We start from the raw sequence: 24,792 nt of genomic DNA, 5'->3' as shown, positions 1-24,792 counted from the left end.
ATACTTTCCTCTTACATAAGTATCTGACTCTTGATACATCAGCTCAGGTCATGATCTCACAGTTTGTGAGTTTGAGCCCCACATCAGTCTCTGCACTAACAGTGTGGACCTTGCTTGGAAAAATCTGTCCCCCTCTCTCTCTGCCTGTCTCTCTCAAAAATAAATAAACCCTTTAAAAAAGAACCAAATGGAACTTCTAACGCTGAAAATACAAGATTTGAAATGAAAAATTTAGTACATTACATGGCACCAAAGAAACCAACAACAAGCTTAAAAGTATAGATAGCAATAGAATTTATCTAGTCTGAAGCATAGAGAGAAATAAAAGACTTTTTAAAAATGAACAGAACATCATTAATCTGTGTGGGATAATATGTAATCTAGCATATTTTGGGAGTCAGAGATATATTTGGAGACATAGAGAAGAGTCAGAAAAAATATTTGAAAAACTATAGCTAAAACTGTCCCAAGTTATATAAAAAACTGTAAACCCGTAGATCCAAGGAGCCCAACAGACCCCAGGAAGGTAAAACACAAAGATGATACCAAAGCATTTCATAATCAGTTTGTTAAAAGGCAGTGATATTAAATGGTATAAAACTGAAAACATTCCCTTTAGGATCAGGAACAAGATAAGGATGCCCCTTTTGTTCTCTATAGAACTAGAAGTCCTAGCCACAGCCTTCATAGTCTTTTAGGCATCCAAATTGAGAAGAAAGAAATAAAATTATCTCTGTTCACAAATGAAATTATCTTATACACACACACACACACACAACACACACACACACACACACACACAATTAGAGCTAGTAAACAAATTCAACAAAGTTGCAAAGTACAAAATTAACACACAAAAATCAGTTACATCTTATACACTAACAATGTACAATCCAAAAAGGAAATGAAGAAAACAGTTCCATTTACAACACTATCAGAAGAATAAAACACTTAGGAATAAACTTAACCACAGAGGTAAATGACTGTACACTTAAAACTATAAGTCATTGATGAAAAGAATTAAATAAGATATAAATAAATGGAAAGACATCCTGTGTTTATGGAATGGAAGATAATGATAAGATGACAATACACCCAAAATGATCCACAGATTGAGTACAATCTCTATCCAAATTCCAACAGTATTTTTTTTTTTTTGCAGAAATAGAAAAACCCATCCTAAAATTCATATGGAATCTCAAGGAACCCCAGCTAGCCAAAACAGACTTGAAAAAGAATAAGATTGAAGGACTCATACTTTCTGACTTTAAAACTTGTTACAAAGCGGTGTCTGGGTGGCTAAGTCGGTTAAGTGTCCGACTCTTGGATATGGCTCAGGTCATGATCTCATGGTTCATGAGTTCGAGCCCCACATCAGGCTCTGCACTGCCAGTGTGAAGCCTGCTTGGGATTCTCTATCTCTCCCCTCTCTGCCCCTTCCTTGCTCTCTTGTTCTCTCAAAATAAATAATCATTTTTTAAAAATCTCACTACAAAGCTATTCAAAGTATTGAATACAAAGTATTCAAAACGTTGTAGTATTGGCATGACAGACATACAGACTAATGGAAAAGACAGGGCCAGTGGCGCAATGTATAATGCGTCTGACTACGGATCAGAAGATTCCAGACTAATGGAAAAGAAGTATCAATATTTTCATTTTATTTTTATTTTTTTAACATGGGGAACTGAAGTTCTTTTTATTTTAATTCCAGTATAGTTAACATACAGCATTATATTAGTTTCAGGTGTATAGGATAGTGATTTCAGCAATTCTGTACATTACTCAGTGCCCATCATGGTAAGTGTACTCTGAATTCCCTAACCTATTTCACCCATCTTCCCAGCTACCTCCCTTCTCATAACCATCAGTTCTCTATATTTAAGAATCTGTTTTTTGGTTTATCTCTTTTTTCTTTGTTCATTTGTAGAGGTCTCAGTGTTTTTAAAATACCAGTTATCTCCAGATTAGTCTGTGTATTCAGTGCAATCCAAGTCAAACATCCAGCAGAGATTTTATAGAAATAGACAAAATGCTCCTGAAGCATACATGGAAAAGCAAATGATCTAGAATACCCAAAGCAATTTTGAAAAATAAGAATAAAATTGAAGGGCTTACTCTACCTCATTTCAAGATATAAAAATACAAAAATCAAGATATTGTAGTATTGGTGTAAGAATAGACTTACAGGAGGCACCTGGCTGGCTCAGTGGGTTAAGCATCTGACTTCGGCTTGGGTCATGATCCACAGTTTGTGAGCTCGAGCCCCACTTCGGGCTCTGTACTGTCAGCATGAGATTCTCTCTCTCTCCCTTCTTTCTCTCTCTCAGCCCCTCATGGGATTCTCTCTGCCCCCCTTTACTTGCACCGTCTCTCTTTTAAAAATAAATAAATAAGGGTCGCCTGGGTGGCTCAGTCAGTTAAGCTCCTGACTGCGGCTCACAGTTTGTGGGTTCTTCCACTCGTCGGCTCTGAGCTGGCAGCCAAGAGCCTGGAGCCTGCTTCAGATTCTGTGTCTCCCTCTGTCTCTGCCCCTCCCCTGCTTGCACACTATCTCTGGCTCTCAAAAAGAAAATAAACATTACAAAAGATTTTTAAAGTAAATAAATATAAGAATAAATAAATGTTAAAAAGGAAATAAGAATAGACTTACAGATGAATGGAACAAAATAGAAAGTCTAAAAATAGGCACACACATATGTAGTCCAATGATTTTTAACAAAGATGTAACAAACTTATAAAAATGCTAAATAAATTTTAATAAAAATGAATCTAGCTATATTTTAGGCATGTGACTGGGGTGCAAGGATGATTCAACATTAGAAAACTTATCAGTATAATAAACTGCATTTACCAAGTAAGGATGACAATTTCTATGACTATATTATAGTTTCCAGAACATATAATAAAACTCATTATCTCTTTAGTGATTAAAAAATAAAACAAAAATCACAGCCAGCAAGATAAAGAACTGTTCATCCTAACAAGAATATTTTCCTGAAACTTAACTGCAAAGATTACACTTGATGGTTGTATTAACTTTCTATATCTGCCATAACAAATTACCACAAACTTAGTAGTTTAAAATAACAGTACAGATTTCTTAGGTCACAGTTCTGTAGATTAGAAGTCTGGGTGGGCGTGGCTGTTTTACTTTTCAGGCTCTACTAAGGCCGAAATCCTCTGGAGTAGAACCCATTTCCAAGCTCATTGAGATTGTTGTCAGAATCTAATACCTAATAACTATAGGGCTGAGGTCCCTGCTTCTTTGCTATCAGCTGGGGGCTACCCTTAGCTCCTAGAGGCTACTCTCACTGGTCCTTCCACAGGGGCTCCTATGTCTCAGAGCCAGCAATGCTGCATTGAATTTTTCCCATACTTGGAATCTCCCTGACTTGTTTTTGACCCATATCTTGTTACGCCCAAGATTTCAATATCATCCCCCAAAACCAGAGACCACTAGGGAGACTGAGTCACGCATGCAAAAGCAAAGGGCGGTTTTATTACAGGCTTAGCCTGGCCGGGCCTAAACTCGGGCTCACAAACTTTACCAGGGCAGTGGATCCATGCTGAGAGCCCCGATCAAAGGCAAGGTAGGGCCTTTATGGGTTTGGGAAGGGGGAATTACAGGAAACTGTGACACAGGTACAGTGATCCAATCATTATCGCCTAACATCATTGGCAGTAACTTTAACCATACACATTGTCCAGAGTATTCATTACTTTTGGCAGGACCCAATCACAATATTTAAAGTATTAACCAATTACAGAGTGGACCCAGGACCCTCACTTAGGGTGTAACTAGCCTTAAGCAATAAGTAATTATCTATAGCTTCTATCTCTAGGCCTGCCCTTAGGAATGTTAAGGGTGTTAGCTGGCCTTTCCTGATTGGGCGTTACAAGGGTGGTCCCTCCTGCCTTGGGCAATGTGTGCCCTTCGATTGTCTAATGATTCTGAGAAACCAACTCACAGGCCTCCAAGCTCAGAGGGAAACTTGAAGCCTGTCATGGAGTCAATTTGGTTCAGACCTGCGTCCTTGCAATCTCATCTCATCTCATTCTAGCCAGACAAAGTTCTATGCTTATAAGGTGTCATAATGATTCGATTGAGTGACTTTGATAACCCAGAATAATTTCCTTATCTTAAGATTTATAATGCTAATATATGTGTAAGTTATATTCTACATATAAATAGTTTCAGGAAATTAAGGTGTGGACATCTTTGGAAGCCATTCTGCCTTCTAAAATGGTAAAATAAGAAAACAGTATACTCATCATCACCACTCCTTTTCAGTGTCCTAAGATTTAGTCAGTATGTTTAGTGAAAGAAATATAAAGTGTTTAAATATTTGGAAAAGGTACACCTGTGTTGTACCCAGATTTTAATATCACCCCCAAAAACCAGAGATTACCTGGGAGACCGAATCATGCATGCAAAAGCAAAGGGCTTTATTACGAATTTAGGCCCGGCCAGCCTAAACTCGGGCTCACAGACTTCAACAACACACTGGATCCACGTGGAGTGAGCCCCGAACATGGCGGGGCAGGGCCTTTTATGAGTTTGGGAAGGGGGAGTTACAGGAAATTGTGACACAGGTACAGGGGTCCAGTCAATATAGCCTCACATCATTGACAGTTACTTTAACCTATTACAGAGTGGACCCAGAACCCTCTGGTAGGGTGTGACTAGGACCCTCAGGTAGGGCGTGACTAGTCTTAACCTCATCTTTAGGCCGGCCCCCAGAAATGTTAATGGTGTTAGCTGGCCTTCAAAGTCAGAGGGGAAACCCGAATCAGATCTGCATCCTTACACCTGTCATTATTTATAGGTGATGTGATTGTGTACTCCCCAAAATATGTGACCCAGCTGTCAAACAGACATAATAACAGTTCAGTAAGGTGAAGAAATATAACACTGTAACAGAAATCATTAGCTTTCTTAGTAACTAGAAATAATAAATTGCAAAATACCGTTAGAGACAAAATTATTCACCATAGCAATAAAATACTGGTGAATTAACCAGTGAAATGTCATGACCTATAAGAAGACTTTTTTTTTTTACCAGTGAACATAAAAGACCTGAGAAATTGGAGCAATGCCAAAAAATCTGGATTTTTATATTTATTTGTAATTTCAGTGCAATACCAATGAAACAAAAAACATCTTTATTTTTTAAAGATTTTATTTATTTTTTAAATTAGTAATTATTTTACATTCTGGGTTTTTTTTTAATTTTTATTAGAGAGAGAGAGAGAGAGAGAGAGAGAGAGAACATGTGCACAAGTGGGGGAGGGGCAGAGAGAAGGAGAGACAGAATCCCAAGCAGGCACCACATCATTAGCACAGAGCCCAATGTGGGGCTCAAACCCATGAGCCATGAAATCATGACCTGAGCTGAGATCAAGAGTTCCCTTAACCGACTGCACCACCCAGGTGCCCCTAAAGATTTTCTTTTTAAGTGATCTCTACACCCAACGTGGGGCTTGAAATTAACCCCAAGATCAAGAGTCACATGCTGTACCTACTGAGTCAGCCAAGCACCCCTAAAAAGTTACTTTCAAACAATTTGAAAATCTGGCTCTAAAAATGTATCTGGATTTTTTTTTAATCGGCAAGAATAGCCAAGAACAACAATAATGAGACTATGTGCCAGAGCACATGTGGAAATACAATAATGGCCATAGTAATTAAAATTGGTATTATATAAAAATGAACAACTATATCAAAGAAAATGATCTGTATGTGTATGGACCATCAGATACTTATTGAAGCCAAGCAACCATAAAAAAGTCATTTTGAAGAGGCAAAGAAATTTAATGATGAACAGCATATTAAGTCTACCAAAGGAATTATTAGTAGGTCTAATGGTATTATGGTTGTATTTTTCTTAAAGTTCATATTTTCAGAGATAATAAAGCATGTCAGAGTGAAGTAACATGATGTTTGAAATTTGCTTCAAGATGCTCTAGCAAAAAAAAAAAGACTAGGTAAAGTAGATGTACAAAAATCTTGCTGACTATTGAATCTTAATGATCAGAATATGGAAGTTCAGCATACTAGGCTCTTTACTTTTGAATATATTTGAAATTTTTTATAATAAAATTGTTCATGGCATTTCAAATCTTTGGTAAAAGGATTTATTCAGTAAATAGTATTAGAACAATTGCCTGTGCATTTGGGGAAAAAAAACATAAAGTTAGATTCCTCCCTTCTACCATATACAAAATAAATTTCAAAAAAATTATAGAACCATGTGCTAAACACAAGATGATTAAAACCTGGAAAATATAGAATATTTTTGGCATATTACAGATGACTTTCCTTTTTTTAGTGTTTATTTTTGAGAGAGAGAATGTGTGGGGGAGAGACAAAGAGAAAGGGAGAATCCTAAAGCAGACTCCATACTGCCAGTGTGGAGCCTGATGCAAGGGCTTGATCTCACAAATCACAAGATCATGACCTGAGCCAAAATCAAAAGTTAGTTACTTAACTGAACCACCCAGGCGACCCTACAGATGATTTCTTAAGCAAGACATAAAACCCAGAACCCATAAAGGAGGAAACTAATAAATGTGACCACCTAAAAACTAAACATTTCTATAAAACTAAAGAACTTGAAAAAGCTACAAGAAAGGGAATAGAATGAGAGGAAATATTTGTGTTTGTATTTTTAAAAATATTTATTATTTATTTATTTTACTTTTGTAATGTATTTTTTTTTCTTTTATAATAGTTTACTGTCATTGGTTTCCATCTAACAACCAGTGCTCTTCCCCACAAGTGCCCTCTTCCTTTACCACCACCTCCCTCCCCCAACCCCTCCCCCTTCAACCCTCGCTTCGGTTTGTCTTCAGTATTCAGTAGTCTCTCGGGTTTTGTGTCCCTCTCCCCACCTCTCTTTCCCCCTTCCCCTCCCCATGGTCCTTCATTAGGTTTCTCCTGTTCACCTGTTAGACCTATGAATGCAAACATATGGTGTCTGTCCTTCTCTGCCTGACTTATTTCGCTTAGCATGACACCCTTGAGGTCCATCCACTTTGCTACAAATGGCCAGGTTTGATTCTTTCTCATTGCCATGTAATGCTCCATTGTATATATATATATACACCACATCTTCTTGATCCGTTCATCAGGTGATGGACATTTAGGCTCTTTCCATGATTTGGCTATTGTTGAGAGAGAGAGATATCACAAGGGAGGGGGCAGAGAATCTGCACTGCAGCACAGAGCCTGATAGGGGGCTTGAACCCACAAACTAAGAGATCACGACCTGAACTGAAACCAAGAGTCAGATGCTTAAACAGCTGAACTACACAGCACCTCTGACACCTCTGGCACCTCCTACATAAACAACAGAAAAAGGACTAATATCTAGAAAGAAATATGTTTAATATATAACAAAAAGACAAAAAATTAGAAAACTAGAGGCTATGAACTGTCCACTTATAAAAGTAGAAATAAGTACAGATGACCAGCATATGAAATGATGCTGTCTATTAATCAGAGAAATGAAAATTGAAATGAGATGATCTTTATGTGTATAGCATCTTGGCAAAAATTTTAAAGACTGACAATATTTAATGTTGGTAAAAAACAGAAAAATATGCTCTCACACATACTAGTAAAAGACGAGGTACAATATTTTGGGAGCAACTTGGCAATGCTATTTAAATTAAAATACACAGTTTTCACTTCTGTATTTTTATCTTAAATAAATATTTTTATATGTGTTCAAAGAGTGATTAACTAGGTTGTTTGTACAGTACTATTTATAATATTGGGAAATTTGAAAACTCAAATAGCAGTAGAATAAGAGTAAATAAAAATGGTACAGCTAAACTGTTGAATCTATGGATTAGAGAATGAAATAAATCTCTTTGTACAATCATAAAAAGTTTGCTTAGACATATTGAAGGGATGATAGATCTCATTTTAGATCTACTTTTCAGATATTTTTAAATAAAACTGCAAATATGTAGAAATACATAAGCAATAGTTTGGAAAAATACTTGTAAATTATTGGGACAGTAATTATTTGGGGGCGCACAGTGGATTTATTGTATTAACTGTTATTTTACAACAATACTTTATATTCATGTAATTTTTAAAAATTGAAGGTATGTATATCAAAATGTGTGATCCAAATAAGGTTGATAGATTGTGCCAATGTCATTTTCCTGGTTTTTACATTACAGTGTAGTTATACAAGTTGTTACCATGGGGTAGAGGAGTGAAGGGACTTTCTATACTACTTTTACAATCTAATAATTATTTAGAGGTTTTTTATTTTAAATTAACAAATAAGTGAAAAAATTAAAGGTTAAAAAAAGGAATCATGGCCACTTGTCACTAAAGTCTACTAAATGCTCTAGTCACTTAAGAAAAAATAGAGAAAAAGAAAAAAATAGTCATCATTTTCCTATTTTCTTTAATAGGTACTAGACGATCTGGAATGTCATGGAGTTGCAGTATCAGAACAAAGCCGAGCAGAGTTGGAACAGAAAATAGATGAAGCTAGAGAAAATATTCGTAAAGCAGAGGTGAGGTGGCAGCTAATTGTGGCATTTTGCCCAGCTCCAACAACATTACACCTGTGATATATACCTGTAGGATTCAGTTTCTACACTTGATCTTAGCCAAAAGGCCGAGAAGCGATGTAGGATTCAGTTTCTATACACTGATGAATTTAAAGATGATTCAGCATCTTCATGTGTGTCCAGAGTATTATTTTTGAGTACCTGCTCCATGAAAGGTAGTATATATAACAAAAGTCACTGACCCTGCTATCTGAAGAGTTTACAATCATGAAACATTAAATAACAGAATTGTATCACAATGAAAGTACTAATTTTAAAGTTTTCACAAGGTACAAAATAAATCAGTCAAATTAATGGCATAGAAATTGATACATATTCGTTCAGAGCCTTGAAAAGTCCTCCCCCATATGAAAGGTTCACGGGTCCAGGGGCATAAGCTGATCTTCTAAAAAAGAGACTTTGCTCAGCAGACAAGACCAAAAATGTTACAACCGTGGATTTTAATATTTTGGTATGAAAGTACCAAAATGTAGAATACACATTTTTGTGTACAGTTTCTGGAAGTTCATATACCCTAAAGTCATATTCTCTGACCTAGAGGCAGAGAGGCTGAGATGGAAAGAAGGAAGTTATTTGCAAAGGAGGAAGACATAGGATTTAATTTGGGAGTTGGGTTAGATTAGAGTGGAGGTTTTTTTGTGAGGAAACGTGGTAGGAAGAAAGCAAAATAATTGTGGTTAGAACCAGTTCATGGAGGACCTGTGCACACTCATGTCTACTTATACCTATCCAGCAGGTTGAAGGGATATAGAAATACACACCTTACAAAGACTGAGACTGTCCAGGCCTCAAGGAGAACATGTTCTTACTAGGAAGGCCTCAAGAGATCCAAAGATAACTAAGACCTTAAAGCATAAATGCCAAGGAGTGGTGTATACGAGTATATGTGATACTTAAGGAACCCAGAGGATACAGAGACCACTGGGAGGAGTTATTAGGGCAGGTAACACAGAAGAGGTAGGATTTGAGATGGGTGTTGACAGATGAATAATATTTAATTAGAGAAAAAAGGATAGCACAAGATGGATGCCATACAACGTTAAGTGGCATAACTGGAGCCAGAAGAAGAAGGTGGGAAAGGCAGATTTGAAGCTGGCATTGGGAAATCCTCTCCAACAGTCAGATCTGCCCAGTGAGAGAGTAAGTTCCCCTCGGACATAGTGCAGCACTGGAAGTGTACAAGATACTGTCAGGGACTCTCTACAAGGAATTCTTGCATTGGTTGAGGGTTAATCTAAACTAGAGATTTTCACATATCCCCTCAGGACTCTGGAGGTTTTGAGGAAATGTTTCAGTGGTTGGTTGGAGGACAGGGGGAGGTGAGGGGAGAAGCAGCTTAGGCGAACATAGGGAGTATGCGCATGTTTTTGGCGTAACTGCACAGAAGTGATCTGAACCAGAAATGCTTGCCATTTGCCTGGTCTAGAAAGCCTCAGTAAACCCAACTTGCTTTTGTTCCTGGCACATGTTCCACAGCCTCTAGAGTGAAAAGGGCAGGGTGTACAATACATAGCCATTTTCTAATCTGAATTCAGGGTCATGGCTAAACCACTACCCCAGTGTGCTGGCCAAGTACTATTGGCAGGCCCTTGCCTCGTCCGAGAAACACTGGCTTCTGTAGAAGAGTTCCTCCGGCTGCTTGCTTCTCTGTGTTCTGAGTGAAGCCAGTTTCAGAGCCTTGGTAGAGCAGGACAGGTCTCAGAAGTTTTCCAAAGGGTGTGTTCTCTCTCGTATTTTCCATTTCCAGTCTCCCTGCATGGTGTCCTGTCTGGTATCGTTGCTCCACCAAACCCCGCAGTAGTAGCAGTAGTAGGTATCAGTCACACAAAGTCTGCATTTAGGCTGAATGACCTGTTATTTCCATGAGAGTGCTAAACAGCCCTGTGATTGTTAGCTGAAAGCTAAAAATAGGAAGTGAGATTCCCACAACAGAATAGCTCATTTCTCCTAATACCAGTATTTAAGTCTGCATTCTCAAAGATAATTTTCTTACCAAAAGTACAAAATATGCTAAAAACCGTGACAGGAAATCTATTATCTTAGTTTTGAATATCAGTGAAATACAGTGAATTCTACTGCCATTTTGAAATGATCTTCCACTTGATTTTCACCTATCAGATATAGAGAATAATCCAGCTAAAATTAGACGGCAAATATGTGAATGTAGTACTCACTACAGGGGTAGTACTTCCCAGATTATCATAATGACATTTTTTAATAGATTTGACCACAAGACCCTTCAGAGGAATTGACAATAGTAGTTTTGTAGATTACATTTTTCTTTCTTCCGCCTGCATATCATTTGCATTGGATTTTCCATTCAGTACTTACTTATTTCATTATAAAAAAAACTTCATTATAAATAATCAGAAGAGAGAAGGCTGGTTAAAATTCCATTATATCCTTCATGTTTGGTTTTTAACTCCCACCAACAATGTAACCCTCCCTTGTTGGTTAATCTGTCTTTTCTATATTATGTTTCCATTCAGTGTTGCTATTTAGAATAAAAAACTTTGTGGTGCTCAGTAACAGATTAAAGAAATTTTTTCCAAACATAAGAAATTGAAAATATAAATGGCCTGTGCTTTTCCAAAGAATAAAGTGATTAGTTATTTATTGGCTGACTAATATGTAGCAAACTCACTAAGTTATTAGTTTAACAAATACTTAGTGAATATCTGCTGTGTGCCAGGTACTGATGATATACTAGACATACGGTGATGAAAAAACTCTGTACTAGATGTGGTACTGTTTGCAGCCCCTGACAAATTCAGATTGAAACAAAGCAATAGCTGCTTAAGTTAAACTTTAATAACAGTCTTCTTAACCTGGTATTTAGGTATTTGAGTTTTTTGAAATGCCTTTTATCATGAAGACACACACATTCTTCATCTGACTATACCTGTTTTACAAGTAGCTTGCCAAGAAACCAAGAACTTTAAATACCAACTTTTTGGAACCTGTACATGACTTATGGTGTTCCAGAACACAATTACTTTTTGCATGTTTAAATTTTTCCTTTTCAGGGGGGTTGAGGGTAGTTCTCTTTTTTTGACAGTGAAGAGACAAACTGAGGAAACACAAAGAGGAGAAAGTTAATGTAAGAAGTCAAAGACACCCAGAAATTTTTAGTAATTCACATTTGGTGTAAGGGCTGAAGAAGGAACTATAGACTATATGATTCTTTCTCTAAGATACTATATATATTTTAATCTGAATGTACACTTGAAAGCCATAGTACATGGGATCAACAGTGAATTAACAAAACCAAAAAAAATCAATTATTACCCATATTAGCACATTTTCATAGATATAATTTTCTCTTAAATTGTCATTTTATTAAGGTTCTATTGTACACAGGAATTCAAGATTATTATGTCATTCTTGTACCTCAGTGACTCAGAAATGGTCACTTATACCATTGCCACAAGATTAATGAAATGGTAAGGATAAGCCTGCTATAAAAACAGAATTTCCAGTCATATTATATCCAAATTTACATGACCTCAGGCCCTGATACTGTGAGTTTTCAGTACACTCTTATAACAGTGTGTCAGCACACCTTTTGACTTTCACTTTAATTGTGAATATTTTATTTTTTTTTAATGTTTATTTATTTTTGAGAGAGAGAGAAAGAGCGTGAGCAAGGGAAGGGGTGGAGAACGAGGGGGACAGAGTTTCCAAAGTGGGCTCTGCTGCTGACAGCAGAGAGCCCAGTGCAGGGCTCGAACTCATGAACCGTGAGATCATGATCCGCGCCAAAGTTAGGCTCTTAACCAACTGAGCCATGCAGATGTCCCATGAATATTTTGAACCATACAGAAAAGATGAAGAGTAAATAAATATTTCTCAACATGCTAAATTCAACAATTAATATTTTATAATATTGGCTTTATGTGTTTATTTCTGTTCTGTAAAATAGAGGTTAAATCTAGAGGCCTTATTAGAGTCAGTATTTTAGGCAAGAATACTTTATTGATGATGCTGTTTTTTATCACAATGTTTTTATCAAGTTGCCTCTCTGTTAATGGTATTAACAGTAGTCACTTAATTAGGTGGTGCTACCAGGTCTTTCCACTGTCCGGGTCCCTTTTTTTGTATTTGCAGCTACCAGATAGGTACTAGTCACCTCCAGTAGTGGCAAATAGGTATTCTTCTCTCTTTCTTAAGTATCATTATGATGTCATGGTGTTTTTAAAAATCAGCTCTACCAAGGTACAATATACATACAATAAAATGTAAACATTTCAAGTGAACAGTTTGGTAAGTTTGGACAAATGCATCTCCCTAAATATTTACCACCACAATCTAGATACAAAATATTTCTTTCAATCCCCCCCCCCCAAATTCTCTTATGACCAGGCAACAGTTGACCTGCTTTGTGTCACAAGTTAGTTCAACTCCAACAACATGGTATTGTTGGTATTGTCCTACACATCACATGCAAAGATCACTTTTCATATTTTTATCCAGCCTTATTTTTTGTCGTAATCTCAGTTTTATGAGCTACTATGTATTCAAGTATACTGATCATTTCTTCTGTAGTATATCATCTACTGTTAAGGCCTTCCAGTGAATTTTGATATCAGGTATTAGAGCTTCAGCTCTATGAGTTCTGTTTGGTTCTTTATATTTCCAGTTCATGCCTGTTTATCTTCATGTTTTCCTCTAAATCCTTAAGTATATTTATAATAATGACTTTAAGTCTTGTCTGCTCATTCCATCATATCTGTGATTTCTGTCTTTCTTATTGACCGATTTTTTCCTTTAGTTTTGGCTTATATTTTTCTACTTTTCAAATACCTGATAATTTTTACTGAATACTAGAAATGGTGAGTGTTTGGTTATTGAAGTATATGAATTATCCTTTCTTCTTTTAAAAGACTATTGAGTTCTGTTCTAACAGCCAGTCCAGTTGCAGATCAGTTTGATCCTTCTGCGGCCTATTTTCAAGCTTTGTTGGGTAGATTTAGAATAGCCTTTCCAAACAGAATGGAAGTTCCTCAAAAACTTAAAAATAGAACTACCCTACGACCCAGCAATTACACTGCTAGGTCTATATCCAAGGGATACAGGTGTGCTCTTTCAAAGGGGCACATGCACCCCACTGTTTATAGCAGCACTGTCAACAATAGCCAAAGTATGGAAAGAGCACAAATGTCCATCAATGAATGAATGGATAAAGAAGATGTGGTGTGTGTATATACATATATATGTATATGTGTGTACACACACACACACACACACACACACACACACACACAATGGAATATTACTTAGCAATCAAAACGAATGAAATCTTGCCATTTGCAACTATGTGGATGGAACTAGAGGGTATTATGCTAAGCGAAATTAGTCAGAGAAAAGTATCAAATGACTTCACTCGTATGAGGGTTTCAAGATACAAAACAGATGAACATAAGGGAAGGGAAGCAAAAATAATATAAAAACAGGGAGGAGGATAAAACATAAGAGACTCTTAAATACAGAGAACAAACTGAGTGTTGCTGGAAGGGCTCTGGGTGGGGGAATGGGCTAAATGGGTAAGGGGAATTAAGGAAGACACTTGTTGCGATGAGCACTGGGTGTTATGCATAGGGGATAAATCACTGGAATCTATTCCAGAAAACATTATTGCATTATTTTAAAACTTTAACATTATTGTAACTTGGATGTCACAATTATAAATAAATAAACAAAAAATAAATTAAAAGAATAGCCTTTCCAGTAGGACAAATTTAGCCCTATTACCATTTCTGTTCAGTAGTTTCTTATTATGCCATGAGTATCCAGAAAGGTTTCTCAACTTTGGCCGGATAAAACTGTATCATCTTTCAGCCCTGTATAAGGTCTGACAGTTATTCAGTTCACAGCTCCATAGTAGATGTCCTTTCCCCCAAGTCATTATCCTTTGCTTCTCTTCATGGAGTCCCACCTTATGTACTCTTAATTTATTATAGGTTTTTATTAATTTGGTGTATTTTCTATTATAGTTGGCCTTTTTTAAAAAGTGCCACTTGGTCTAAATTTGGCCCGTGAGAGTCCATTTAATTGCTGACCTGCATGTCCTCTTGACATTAGTTTTTGAACAGTTTCTTGCTTTTTCACACAACAAGCCATCATACACTCATCGTGTTTTTTTCCTTACCAGACTTAGAATTAGCCATTTCTCTATGGAGCTTTGATTTCTTTTAGTAAAAAATCGTATTTAGACACCAGGGTCTAGAAAGTGAAGGTGCATATTGTTAACTGTGTCCTTTATATCTTGGCCCTTTCTTTGTTATTAGAGTTAGGAGTTTTTTTTTAATCATGAGTTCATGTTGATCTTTCCAATTAAAATTTAAAATTAAAAGGATTTTATTGAACTTCTTTGATTTTATATTTAACTTTTTTCTCTTATATTAAAATCTTGGTTCCTAATATTGTCATAGTATTTTATTTGCTTTATCCTGCAGTATATTAAACAGTTTCAGAATTATAATGGAAATATTAATGGTAATCTATTGAGTGAAATTTAAGATTTCTTTGCAGTTCATTTTGAATGTAGAATATGTCTCTACAAGGATTTCTCCTTCTGATAATAAGGGACTAACTCATATTGGGCTAATCCTCCTTTAGATAATAGTTATTAACCTGGGGTAAAAATATTTAAAATAATTATTTAATAGATGTGGAAAATACCTGCTGTGTAAAAACTGGAAAGGAATAGACCCTGAAAAGAAAGGGACTGTACTTGGTGATATTTACATTAAACAGATCTTTGCAAGGGGCTGTTTTCAAGCATAGAGACTTGGTCTCACTGGCTTTAGGATGGATATCAGGAAGCCCTCTAGTTTGCATCTATGTAAATAACCATCCAAATCCTTGGCCAAACCTAAATGCATCTATGGAACAGAAACTCCCAGGAGCGTGACAGGAAACAGTAGCTGGAAGGCAAAAAAAATAAATAAATAAAAATAAACTGAACAGAAAGTTTAGCTGTTTCTTACCACAGGAGAATAAGACCAACCATTAAAATATTGAAGTCATTATAATATCAGACAAAATAAACTACAGGACAAGAAATATTAAAAGGGTTCATTTATAATGATTAAAAATAAGGCCTTCATCATCTTCTCCATCAAAAAGACATAATGATTCTGGATGTGTATATAGCTAATAATAGAGCTACTAAGTACATAAAGCAAAACTGGCCTAACTGAAAAAAGAAATAAATCGACAATGGTAGTTGGGGATTTCAGCATTCCTTTCAGTAATTAGAACAAGGAGCTAGAAAATCAGCAAGGATACAGAAGACTTGAACAACACTATCAACTAATTTTACCTAATTGGCATTTAAAGAAGACCTTACCCCACAAGAGTACTTCTTTTAAAGTACACACAGAATGTTCAGCAGGGCCATATACTTCACCATAAGCCTGTGTCAGGTTAGTTTAAAAGTATTGATATCATTCAGAGTATGTTCTCTGACCATCAGAATTAAATTAAAAATCAGTTAACAGATATCTGAAAAATCCCCAGATATTTGGAAATTAAATTATTTAAATACAAGAATCTGTGGCTGCCTTAAAACACACACACACACACCTTTATGGAAAAAACTATTATCTCTTACTATCTGGGTGTTGACTGTGCATTTCTTTTGCAAGTTTTTCCTGAGATTACTCAAGGAACTGCATTCCTCTTAGAGGGCTGGGCCTTTCCCCCAAATGGTCTTTAATCCCCATTTATGCTAACCTGGGCTTCTTACATAACGGAGACACACGTTCCAAGAAATCAACATTAATTGCACTTATCAAATCTCTCCATCAAATTTGCATATGTTCCATCAAAGCAGGCCACGTGGATAAGCCCAGAATCAGTACAGGAGGGGACTTACTTAGATAGCAAGAGGCATGATTCATTGGGAATAATAATTTACCAAAATTGATAGGACTTTGGTTAAATCACTTTTCTCATCTATAATGGAGTTTATGATCTGCATCCCGAGAATTGTGTGGATTGAATGAAATGGTATAATCCTATACAGTTCCTGGTACATGTGATAAAAGTTGTTTGGAGTGTTGTGTTTTTTTAAGATACCAAAGGTAATTTAGAATGGGAAATACTACCATCTACCATTATTCATTTCCTACACATGCCAGGCACTGTCCTAAATAGTAGAATTGCAACAGACACAGTCCTTACCTTAGAGAAATGATATTTTTGAAGGTAAATTAACTAAGCCCAGATTAGATTTGCAGACTTTATAACTTTATCCAAAGTGTCATAAACTCAACTCTGGCTTGACATTTGGATGTGCTTATGTTAAATTTTATATTAAAATCAGTTAATTGACATTGTTAATACACCAAGGTAATGTCTCTATACATCTACAAGATCTGGCTTCTTAAAACATTTTTAAAAGCTCTATCTCTTAAGCACTTGGGTGGCTCAGTCAGTTTAGCATCCAACTCTTGATTTCAGTTCAGGTCATGATCTAACAGTTCTTGAGTTCGAGCCCCACATTGACCTCTGCACTGTCAACACCACTTGCTTTGAATTCTGTGTCTTCCTCTCTCTCTGCCCCCCGCCCCGCTTATTCTCTGTCTCTTTCTCTCTCTCCCTGCCAAAATAAAAAATAAACATTAAAAAAATTAAAAACTTTCTTTCTTCAAAAGATACTATCAAGAAAGTGAAGGGTGCCTGGATGTCTTAGTCAGTTAAGCATCCAACTCTTAATTTTGGCTCAGGTCATGATCTCACAGTTCTGGAGATCAAGCCCCACATCAGGCTCTGAACTCTCACTTTCTTAAGATTCTCTATCCTTCTATTTGTAGCAAAGTGGATGGACCTCGAGGGTGTCATGCTGAGCGAAATAAGTCAGGCGGAGAAGGACAAATACCATATGTTTGCACTCATAGGTCTAACAGGTGAACAGGAGAAACCTAATGGAGGACCATGGGGAAGGGAAGAGGGAAAGAGAGTTGGGGAGAGAGAGGGATGCAAAACCTGAGAGACTAGTGAATACTGAAAAGGAGGGTTGAAAGGAGAGCGGGAGGGGGAAGGGAAGTGGTGGTAATGGAAGAGGGCACTTGTGGGGAAGAGCACTGGGTGTTATATGGAAACCAATTTGACAGTAAACTATAATTTTAAAAAATAATTGAAAAAATCTTAGGAATACAGAATAAGTACAGCAATGAGAGCTGAGTGAAACAAGTCAGAGCTCAGATAATTTTTTTCTAAGTAGGCTCCATGCCCAATGTGGGGCTTGAACTCCTAACCCTGAGATTGAGAGTCATATACTCTACCAACAGGTGCCCCCAGAGTTCAGATCAATTTTGATACTAGCTCTCCCAGTAGACAATCTAGAGAATGGTCAGAATCACATACCAGCAAGGTTCAGTGAGCACATTTGTTTGTCCAAAAGTCCCACAGAAGGCTATAAAGTGAGGGTTAGAATTACCAAATAATATTTTCTCAGTGGAACCTTCAAATGTTGAAGGAAGAGACTACATCTCTAATAGTGAAACAGTGAAACTGAATTTATTACTTGCTAAGCAAAAGAGAGTGATACTTATAAACACAATCTTTGAACAAAATAGAATTGATATATAGGGTTTTGAGAAGTGTGGATTTCAGGGATTGGTAGATTTTCAAAACTAAAAATGTTTTACAGATTGGCTCACTTGGGCTGCAGTATATAGGGATTGATGGACTGTCAGAAGCAGGAGTAGAAGCTTAACCCCTGGTGGTTGCTGGAGCACGGCTGTGCTTGGCTGCCTTACAGACACGTAGGACTGTCACTGACTGCTGACTTTCAGAGGCATGGCTGTTAGAGCAAAGCAGGTACTGTTTGCTGGGGACAGGGTTAGACTAGTTCTGTGGTTACTTGCTTATGGCTTAGAACAAGAGTCAAAGCCCCAGCAGTCTTTCCGTTTCTTGAATTTGGAGAATAAGAACTTTTTATTTTCTATCTTTTACTCTTTCTGACTGCTGCATCATAATTTAACTTAAATCTTTACCCAGTAGTTCAGTCAGGAGTCATGGAAGTTTTTAACGCGGGAGTGACACGGTGATGACATTTGCAAACTTGTAAGAGGTAGATTATAGAGAAAAAAAAGTCCGGGGATGGGTTAGAAGTCTGTCCAAAGGCTAGATTTTAGGATATTCTGAGGCATAGCCTTGTTAAGAGGAAAAGGATGCAGACTTTATGGTGTCTTAATATCTTCCTGTTCATAAGTTATGTTTGATGTATCTTGTCGAGATCCAAGTGTGCCTGCTTTTTGCCCTCTTTTCTGTTCTTGTGTTTCCTTTCCTCTCCCTACTCCTAGACTCCTCTCCCTCTCCCCCTCTTTCCAAGTGAAAAATTAACATCTATGCCAAGGAAGCATGGCTAGTGAATATCAAGATTATTCTAATTAATAAATCAAGAATAACTTTAAAAACACAGTGAGGCAAAAAAGTCTTGATTTCTCACCGTTTTCTTGGTTTTCTTAGATAATTAAGTTGAAAGCTGAAGCCCGGCTGGACCTGCTAAAGCAGATTGGTGTTTCTGTGGACACGTGGCTGAAGAGTGCAATGAATCAAGTGATGGAAGAACTGGAAAGTGAGCGCTGGGCTCGCCTTCCTGCAGTGACCAGTAACGGCACTTCACACTCGGTAGGGCTTCTCTTCTTGGCTGTGATGGGGAGACTTCACTGAAGGATGCTGTTCTTTGACTGTGTTGCCAAACCTGATAATAGCCAAAATTTAAAAGAAAAAAATAATGGTTTCACTAACAGTTTGGTTTCTTTTCTTTGGCCTATCACTGATGGAGTTAAACTTGGTATAGGAAAAGGAAAGTCATGCTTTTTTTTTCTTAATATGCAGTGAAGAACATATCACTGGTTTATTAGTGCCACTTTACCAAACTCCTTATCCCGTCATGAGTAGATGTGCTTCTTGTCTAGAAGTAGTAGGATAAAAATTTTTATGTGGTGTTTCTGAAGTTCTCAGAGGTCTTTTCTGAAAACTGATATCCAAAGAGTCAGAAACAATCTTAAAAAGAGAAAAGCAAGCATCTGGGTGGTTCAGTTGGTTGAATGTCCAACTCTTGGTTTCAACTCGGGTCATGATCTCACAGTTCCTGAGATCAAGCCCTGTGTGCTTGGGACTTTTTCTCTCCCTCTCTCTGTGCCCGTCTCCTGTGTGTCCATATTCTCTCTCTCTCTCAAAATAAATAAATAAATAAATGTAAAAAGAGAAAGAGAGAAAATAAAGGGACACTTTTAGTCTGTGGCTTAATTGTTTGATTCACAAGGGCTTTCACACTGTGTTACTGTATTTTTCATCAGGGAGACAGTGCAGGTATAGTGTTACAAACAAGGCCAGAGCTCAAGCTGTCGTTTTCTTGCTTCAAATCCAGGGCTTTTTTCCACTTTGCTGTCATCCAGTTCAACCTTAGTTTTTCATGTTGGAGATCTGAGTGCCAGAAAAGTTCATTGATCAGCCTGTTATTACATAAGTGGATATATGATGTCTATCTGGTCAGACTAAAGTATTCCTACTGCTGCTTCCTACCCATCTCTCATCCTGTTTATTTCTTTATGGTATTTATTACAAGCTATGCCTGTCTTCTTTATTTGTGTCCTTTGTCTGTCTTCCTCTCTAGGATGTAATTACCATGTCTGTCTGATTCAGTACACAGCAAAGTGCCTGGCACATAGTAGGTACTCAATAAACATCTGTTGAAGGAAAACATGAAAAAATGGATAGATGAAACAGTGGCAAACTAAAAAGCTAAAACTCCAATCTCGCAACCATAATCTCCTACTTTATCCATAGTGCCTCTTCAGTGCTTGTGCCCTTCAGATAAAAGGCATCCTTGCTAGAGAAATTGGCTAAAGTTTAAAGAACATTCCTGAAAGTTTTGTCAATTTTTTCACACAGTATTCTGACTTTCTAATGGGAATACACTTGCACATTTAAAAAATATTGTGTGTGTGCATTTTAAGGAAAAGCAATCTATTAAAAATTTATTTTTATTTGACTATTAATGGTAATCCAGCTGGGGAAAACAGGCACACATCACCTACTTGACTTCGGGGTTAGAAGAGCCTGGCCTGTTTTCAGTACAACAAAGTTGCTCTGTGTCATGAATTATCTCTTCCTAATGCATATTTTGAATGTCACAGTTACCATCTCCTTCAGGTTATTTTTTTGTAGAATTTAGGATGACAGCAAATTCCAGGCACAAACTTTCTGTTGGCCTCTTCAGTAGCAGTGTTGGCAACCAATCAAACCCATGATTTCCCTTGGACTGTTACGTTTTCTAACTCAACCAACTGGGCAGGCATCTATCCCCTCACTGTGTGCCTACTTCCTGAGCAAACTGGAGATGAACAAGAATTGGGTCTCTCTCCTTGAAGAGCTGCCAAGCGGGCAGGGCAGGCAGACCTCAGACCTGTATAGATCCTTGTGATCCATGCCAGTGTGTGGCTGGGCTCCTCTGTGGCAAACTTGAAATGCCTACTCCTAACTCATCGACACACCTTGGAAAAAAGCCCCTTCTCTCTGGATTTCAGAGAGAAAGTTAAGTTAAATGATTTAAGAGCCCCTCCCACTCCAAAATCTTACAATGTTGTGAAATGCTGTAAAAAAGGTTTAATACCAAATGGAAAACAAATAGGAAAGAGGTTTGTCCCATGAAGGGAATGTCAGTTGAGACAGTCCTTTAAGAATTTTAACATGAGATAAAGAAGGGCTTCTGAGTGTGAAGGAAGGAAATAAAGGAGATACGCCTAGTACAGTTTGTCAATGAGTAGTGCGTTCTGGTAGTAAGTGTTGAGTGAATTCGGTATTTTTGAGAACTGTCCAAAGACATGAGCTCATCTACAAACATCACATTTTCTGTGAAGAGAACATCTTGCAATCCCATCCCACTCTTCCCTTCCCTCTAGTCAGTATCACGGAGCCTGTGTCTTCCCGCTTCCAGCTGAGCAATATATTTTGTGGAAGCTCTGCTGACAGTACACAGGGCACAGTAGTGCCCCTTTATCCATGGTGTCACTTTTTTCAGTTTTGTTTACCATGGTCAGCCATGGAAGCAACTGTCTAAAAGCAGATGATCCTCTTGACTTATCATCAGGTCAGTAGTAGCTTAACGCTGCATCACAATGCCCACATCATTCACCTCACTTCATCTTTCACCTGGGCATTTTCTCTCACGTCACCACAGGAAGAGGGTAAGTAGAGTAGAGTAAGATATTTTGAGAGACAGAGACCACGTTTACAAAACTTTTATTATAGCATATTTTTGTAACTAGTATATTTTATTATTAGTTATTGTTATTTATCTCTTACTGGGCCTAATTTATAAATTAAACTGTGGCATAGGTATGTATATATAGCAAAAAACGTAGTCTATAGGTTTGGTACTCTTGGTACTATCTGTGGGTTCAAACACCCACTTGGAGTCTTGGAACATATCCCCTGCTGATAAGGAAGGGGGGCTACTGTATAAATAAAGGCGAGATGTAGGCACAAAATAGCTTCATGAAGTCCCAGTGTTTATTTAACCTGCTTTTAAATGACTGCACTGAAACAATTTAGAAGAAGTTGTATCTCTTCTCCACACTGGCAGCTAGCTGGCTAGGAGCATGAAGCAGAAATACACATCTGGGGACCAAATTATTTCTTCCATTATAGATGCCAACAAAAGCATTAGTCATCAAGTTTAGAGTTCCCTTCCATCTGGAAAACATGGTTAATTTTAATGTTAGACATTAAAAGTGTAAAGGGCCTTATTTAGAAGATAAATGTTTTTTAAATGTATAGTCTATTTACCTTATAGAATAAGGAAGAAACTATACTTACTTGAGTATTAACTTTTAGCTTCTATATTCTGCTGTGGTCCAACCATATGGTTGGGAAGAAACAGAGAAAACAAATCACGGAATATAGCAATATTTTTTAATGGAGAACAGTCTGTTAATATAGTTACTGAACAGATGGTTAACTAGAGCTCATACATTCTTCTTACGGTTAGATTACTACCAGCAGCCCAGGCAGCCTTTCTGTCCGTCATTCCTCCCTTCTCTTATTTTCCTTTCTTCTCTTACTCAAAAGCCCATACTCAGTTTAATTTTGAAATTCTATTAATTTTGGAATAGAAAAGTTATAAAACTGGATTATAAAAAAATTAGAAAGTTAGGTAGAGGGGAAAAAATAACCAAAAAACTCTGTCCTTAAAACACCACTATTAGCAACATGATGTAATTCTGTCCTCTTTCTAGTCCTTTTTTAAAAACATATTTGTCATACGAAAGTTGATTTTGTATATTTTTCCATCTAGCATTCCATTGTGCTGGACAGTCTTCATAATCTTTCTTTTCATGTCTGCATAGTATTCCCTCAGGAAGGCATACCATAACACTTAACTGCTCTCTTTAGATTGCTTCCAGGTATTATAAATAAATAATACTCTGAAAGATATTTGTGTACATACTTCTTTTTACCAAAGTAGGAATAGATTTCTATAATATAGATTCTTAGAAGTAGAATTCATAGGTTAGAGATTTACAGTTCTTTAAGGTTGGTTCTTGTCCCTCATCCCTCCCCCCGCCGCCCCCCCCAATTCTCAAACTATAGCTGACAGTGTTTACATGACTTCCTTATCTCCGGCCATTTCCCCTATGATACACAGACATCCTGGCATCAACTTTATTGTGCAACCTCCCTAAGAATGTGAGCATTTTGCAGAGTTGCATAGAAATAAATTCTGACTTTCCTCATTGTGAAGACCATGCTGAATGATGTGTTGGAAAGGCAAGGAAATTAAATGTTTTTAACCATGAGGATGGTAGTTTCATTCTCATCTGCCTCATTAATGCCTAATAGTCTTTGCAGTATAATGGGCTTTGTTTTTGAAATATTAAAATCTGTTTGTTGGCTTGTACTGATCCCAAAGAAAAGAAACCATGGATTTTTGTAATGAAATAAATGTAAACTGTAGAAAAATATAACATACACCTGCAAAAAATTTTAGGCACTTCTGTATTTAAGTGTTTCCAAGTGAGCTGTGGTCTTGTTATTGGATTAAACTCCATACTCAAATAGGCCACATTATTAGTGAAACTGACATTTCATATTTTCAATAGGATCAATTTAATTCAATTCAGTAAGCATGTATGGAACCTTCACTCCTCCTGAGACCCTTTGCTAAGTGCTGGGAGTTACCAAACTGAGTATGATATCTGCTGAGTTTATATCCACAGATTGAGAGAACCAGTCTCACTAATAGCCAAGACCCAGAGAAGGGCATTGAAAACATGTGGAGAATTTCAGCTCTAAGAGAAGGGTCTCCAGCTCTATTATGTTCTCTGACTTTGTGCAGAGCTATAACAACAAAGTGCCTGACACAAATCCTTATACATAGTATGTGTTCAAAAATATTAATCCGAACCTGAAGATACGCAGTCTAATTCCACCAAACCTTAAAATACATTAAAAAGAGGAAGTTCACAAAAAAGTATCTCTACTGTACCAGGTGCTATGTCAGGCACATTCATACATTGTTTACAGATGAGGAGAATTAAATGTCTTGCCCAATGGCACACAGCTAGTCACTGGAGCGAGCTAGGGTTTGAACCCACATACGTCTGCTTCTAAAGCCATGTTCTTTACCATACTTTCGTACTCTGTGGATGACCCTTTATCATGGTTCAGTATAATTGCCGTGCATTCTTTTTTCTTCTTTTTTTTTAAATCCTCTGTTGAATCATCATTGAATATCCTATTTTTTATGTAATTAATCATCTTGTAACATCTTCAGGTACTGTGTGGCCAGTTGCCATTAAAATTCTCAAGCTTTGGGGCTCCTGGGTGGCTCAGTTGGTTGGGCCTCCGACTTCGGCTCAGGTCAGATCTCACATTCGTGGGTTCGAGCCCCGCATCGGGCTCTGTGCTGACAGCCAACTCAGAGCCTGTGAGTTCGAGCCCCGCATCGGGCTCTGTGCTGACAGCCAACTCAGAGCCTGGAGCCTGCTTCCAGTTCTGTGTCTCCTTCTCTCTCTGCCCCTCCCCCTCTCATGCTCTGTCTCTCTCAGTATCAAAAATAAATAAAACATAATAAATAAATAAATAAATAAATAAATAAAATTCTCAAGCTTTCCTGATATTTTTTAACAGCTTTGCTGAGATATAACTAACAATGTAGTAGGCTACACATAATTA

At 37.2% G+C, this 24,792-nt stretch overlaps 1 protein-coding gene across 2 annotated transcripts in view; it reads left to right on the top strand.

Moving 5' to 3' along the window:
* The window catches only part of FCHSD2 (FCH and double SH3 domains 2), a 269,715-nt gene that overhangs the window by 223,998 nt on the left and 20,925 nt on the right, over positions 1-24,792 (top strand). For both annotated transcript variants that reach the window (XM_029914695.1, XM_029914697.1), the window contains exons 12-13: positions 8,437-8,541; positions 19,078-19,239. In XM_029914695.1, the coding sequence (XP_029770555.1) occupies positions 8,437-8,541; positions 19,078-19,239 (267 nt within the window). The remainder of the gene's footprint in view (positions 1-8,436; positions 8,542-19,077; positions 19,240-24,792) is intronic.

The sequence above is a fragment of the Suricata suricatta genome, chromosome 11, assembly GCF_006229205.1.
Source record: "Suricata suricatta isolate VVHF042 chromosome 11, meerkat_22Aug2017_6uvM2_HiC, whole genome shotgun sequence".
Classification (NCBI taxonomy): Eukaryota; Metazoa; Chordata; class Mammalia; order Carnivora; family Herpestidae; genus Suricata; species Suricata suricatta.
This window is presented reverse-complemented; position numbering and strand designations above follow the sequence as displayed.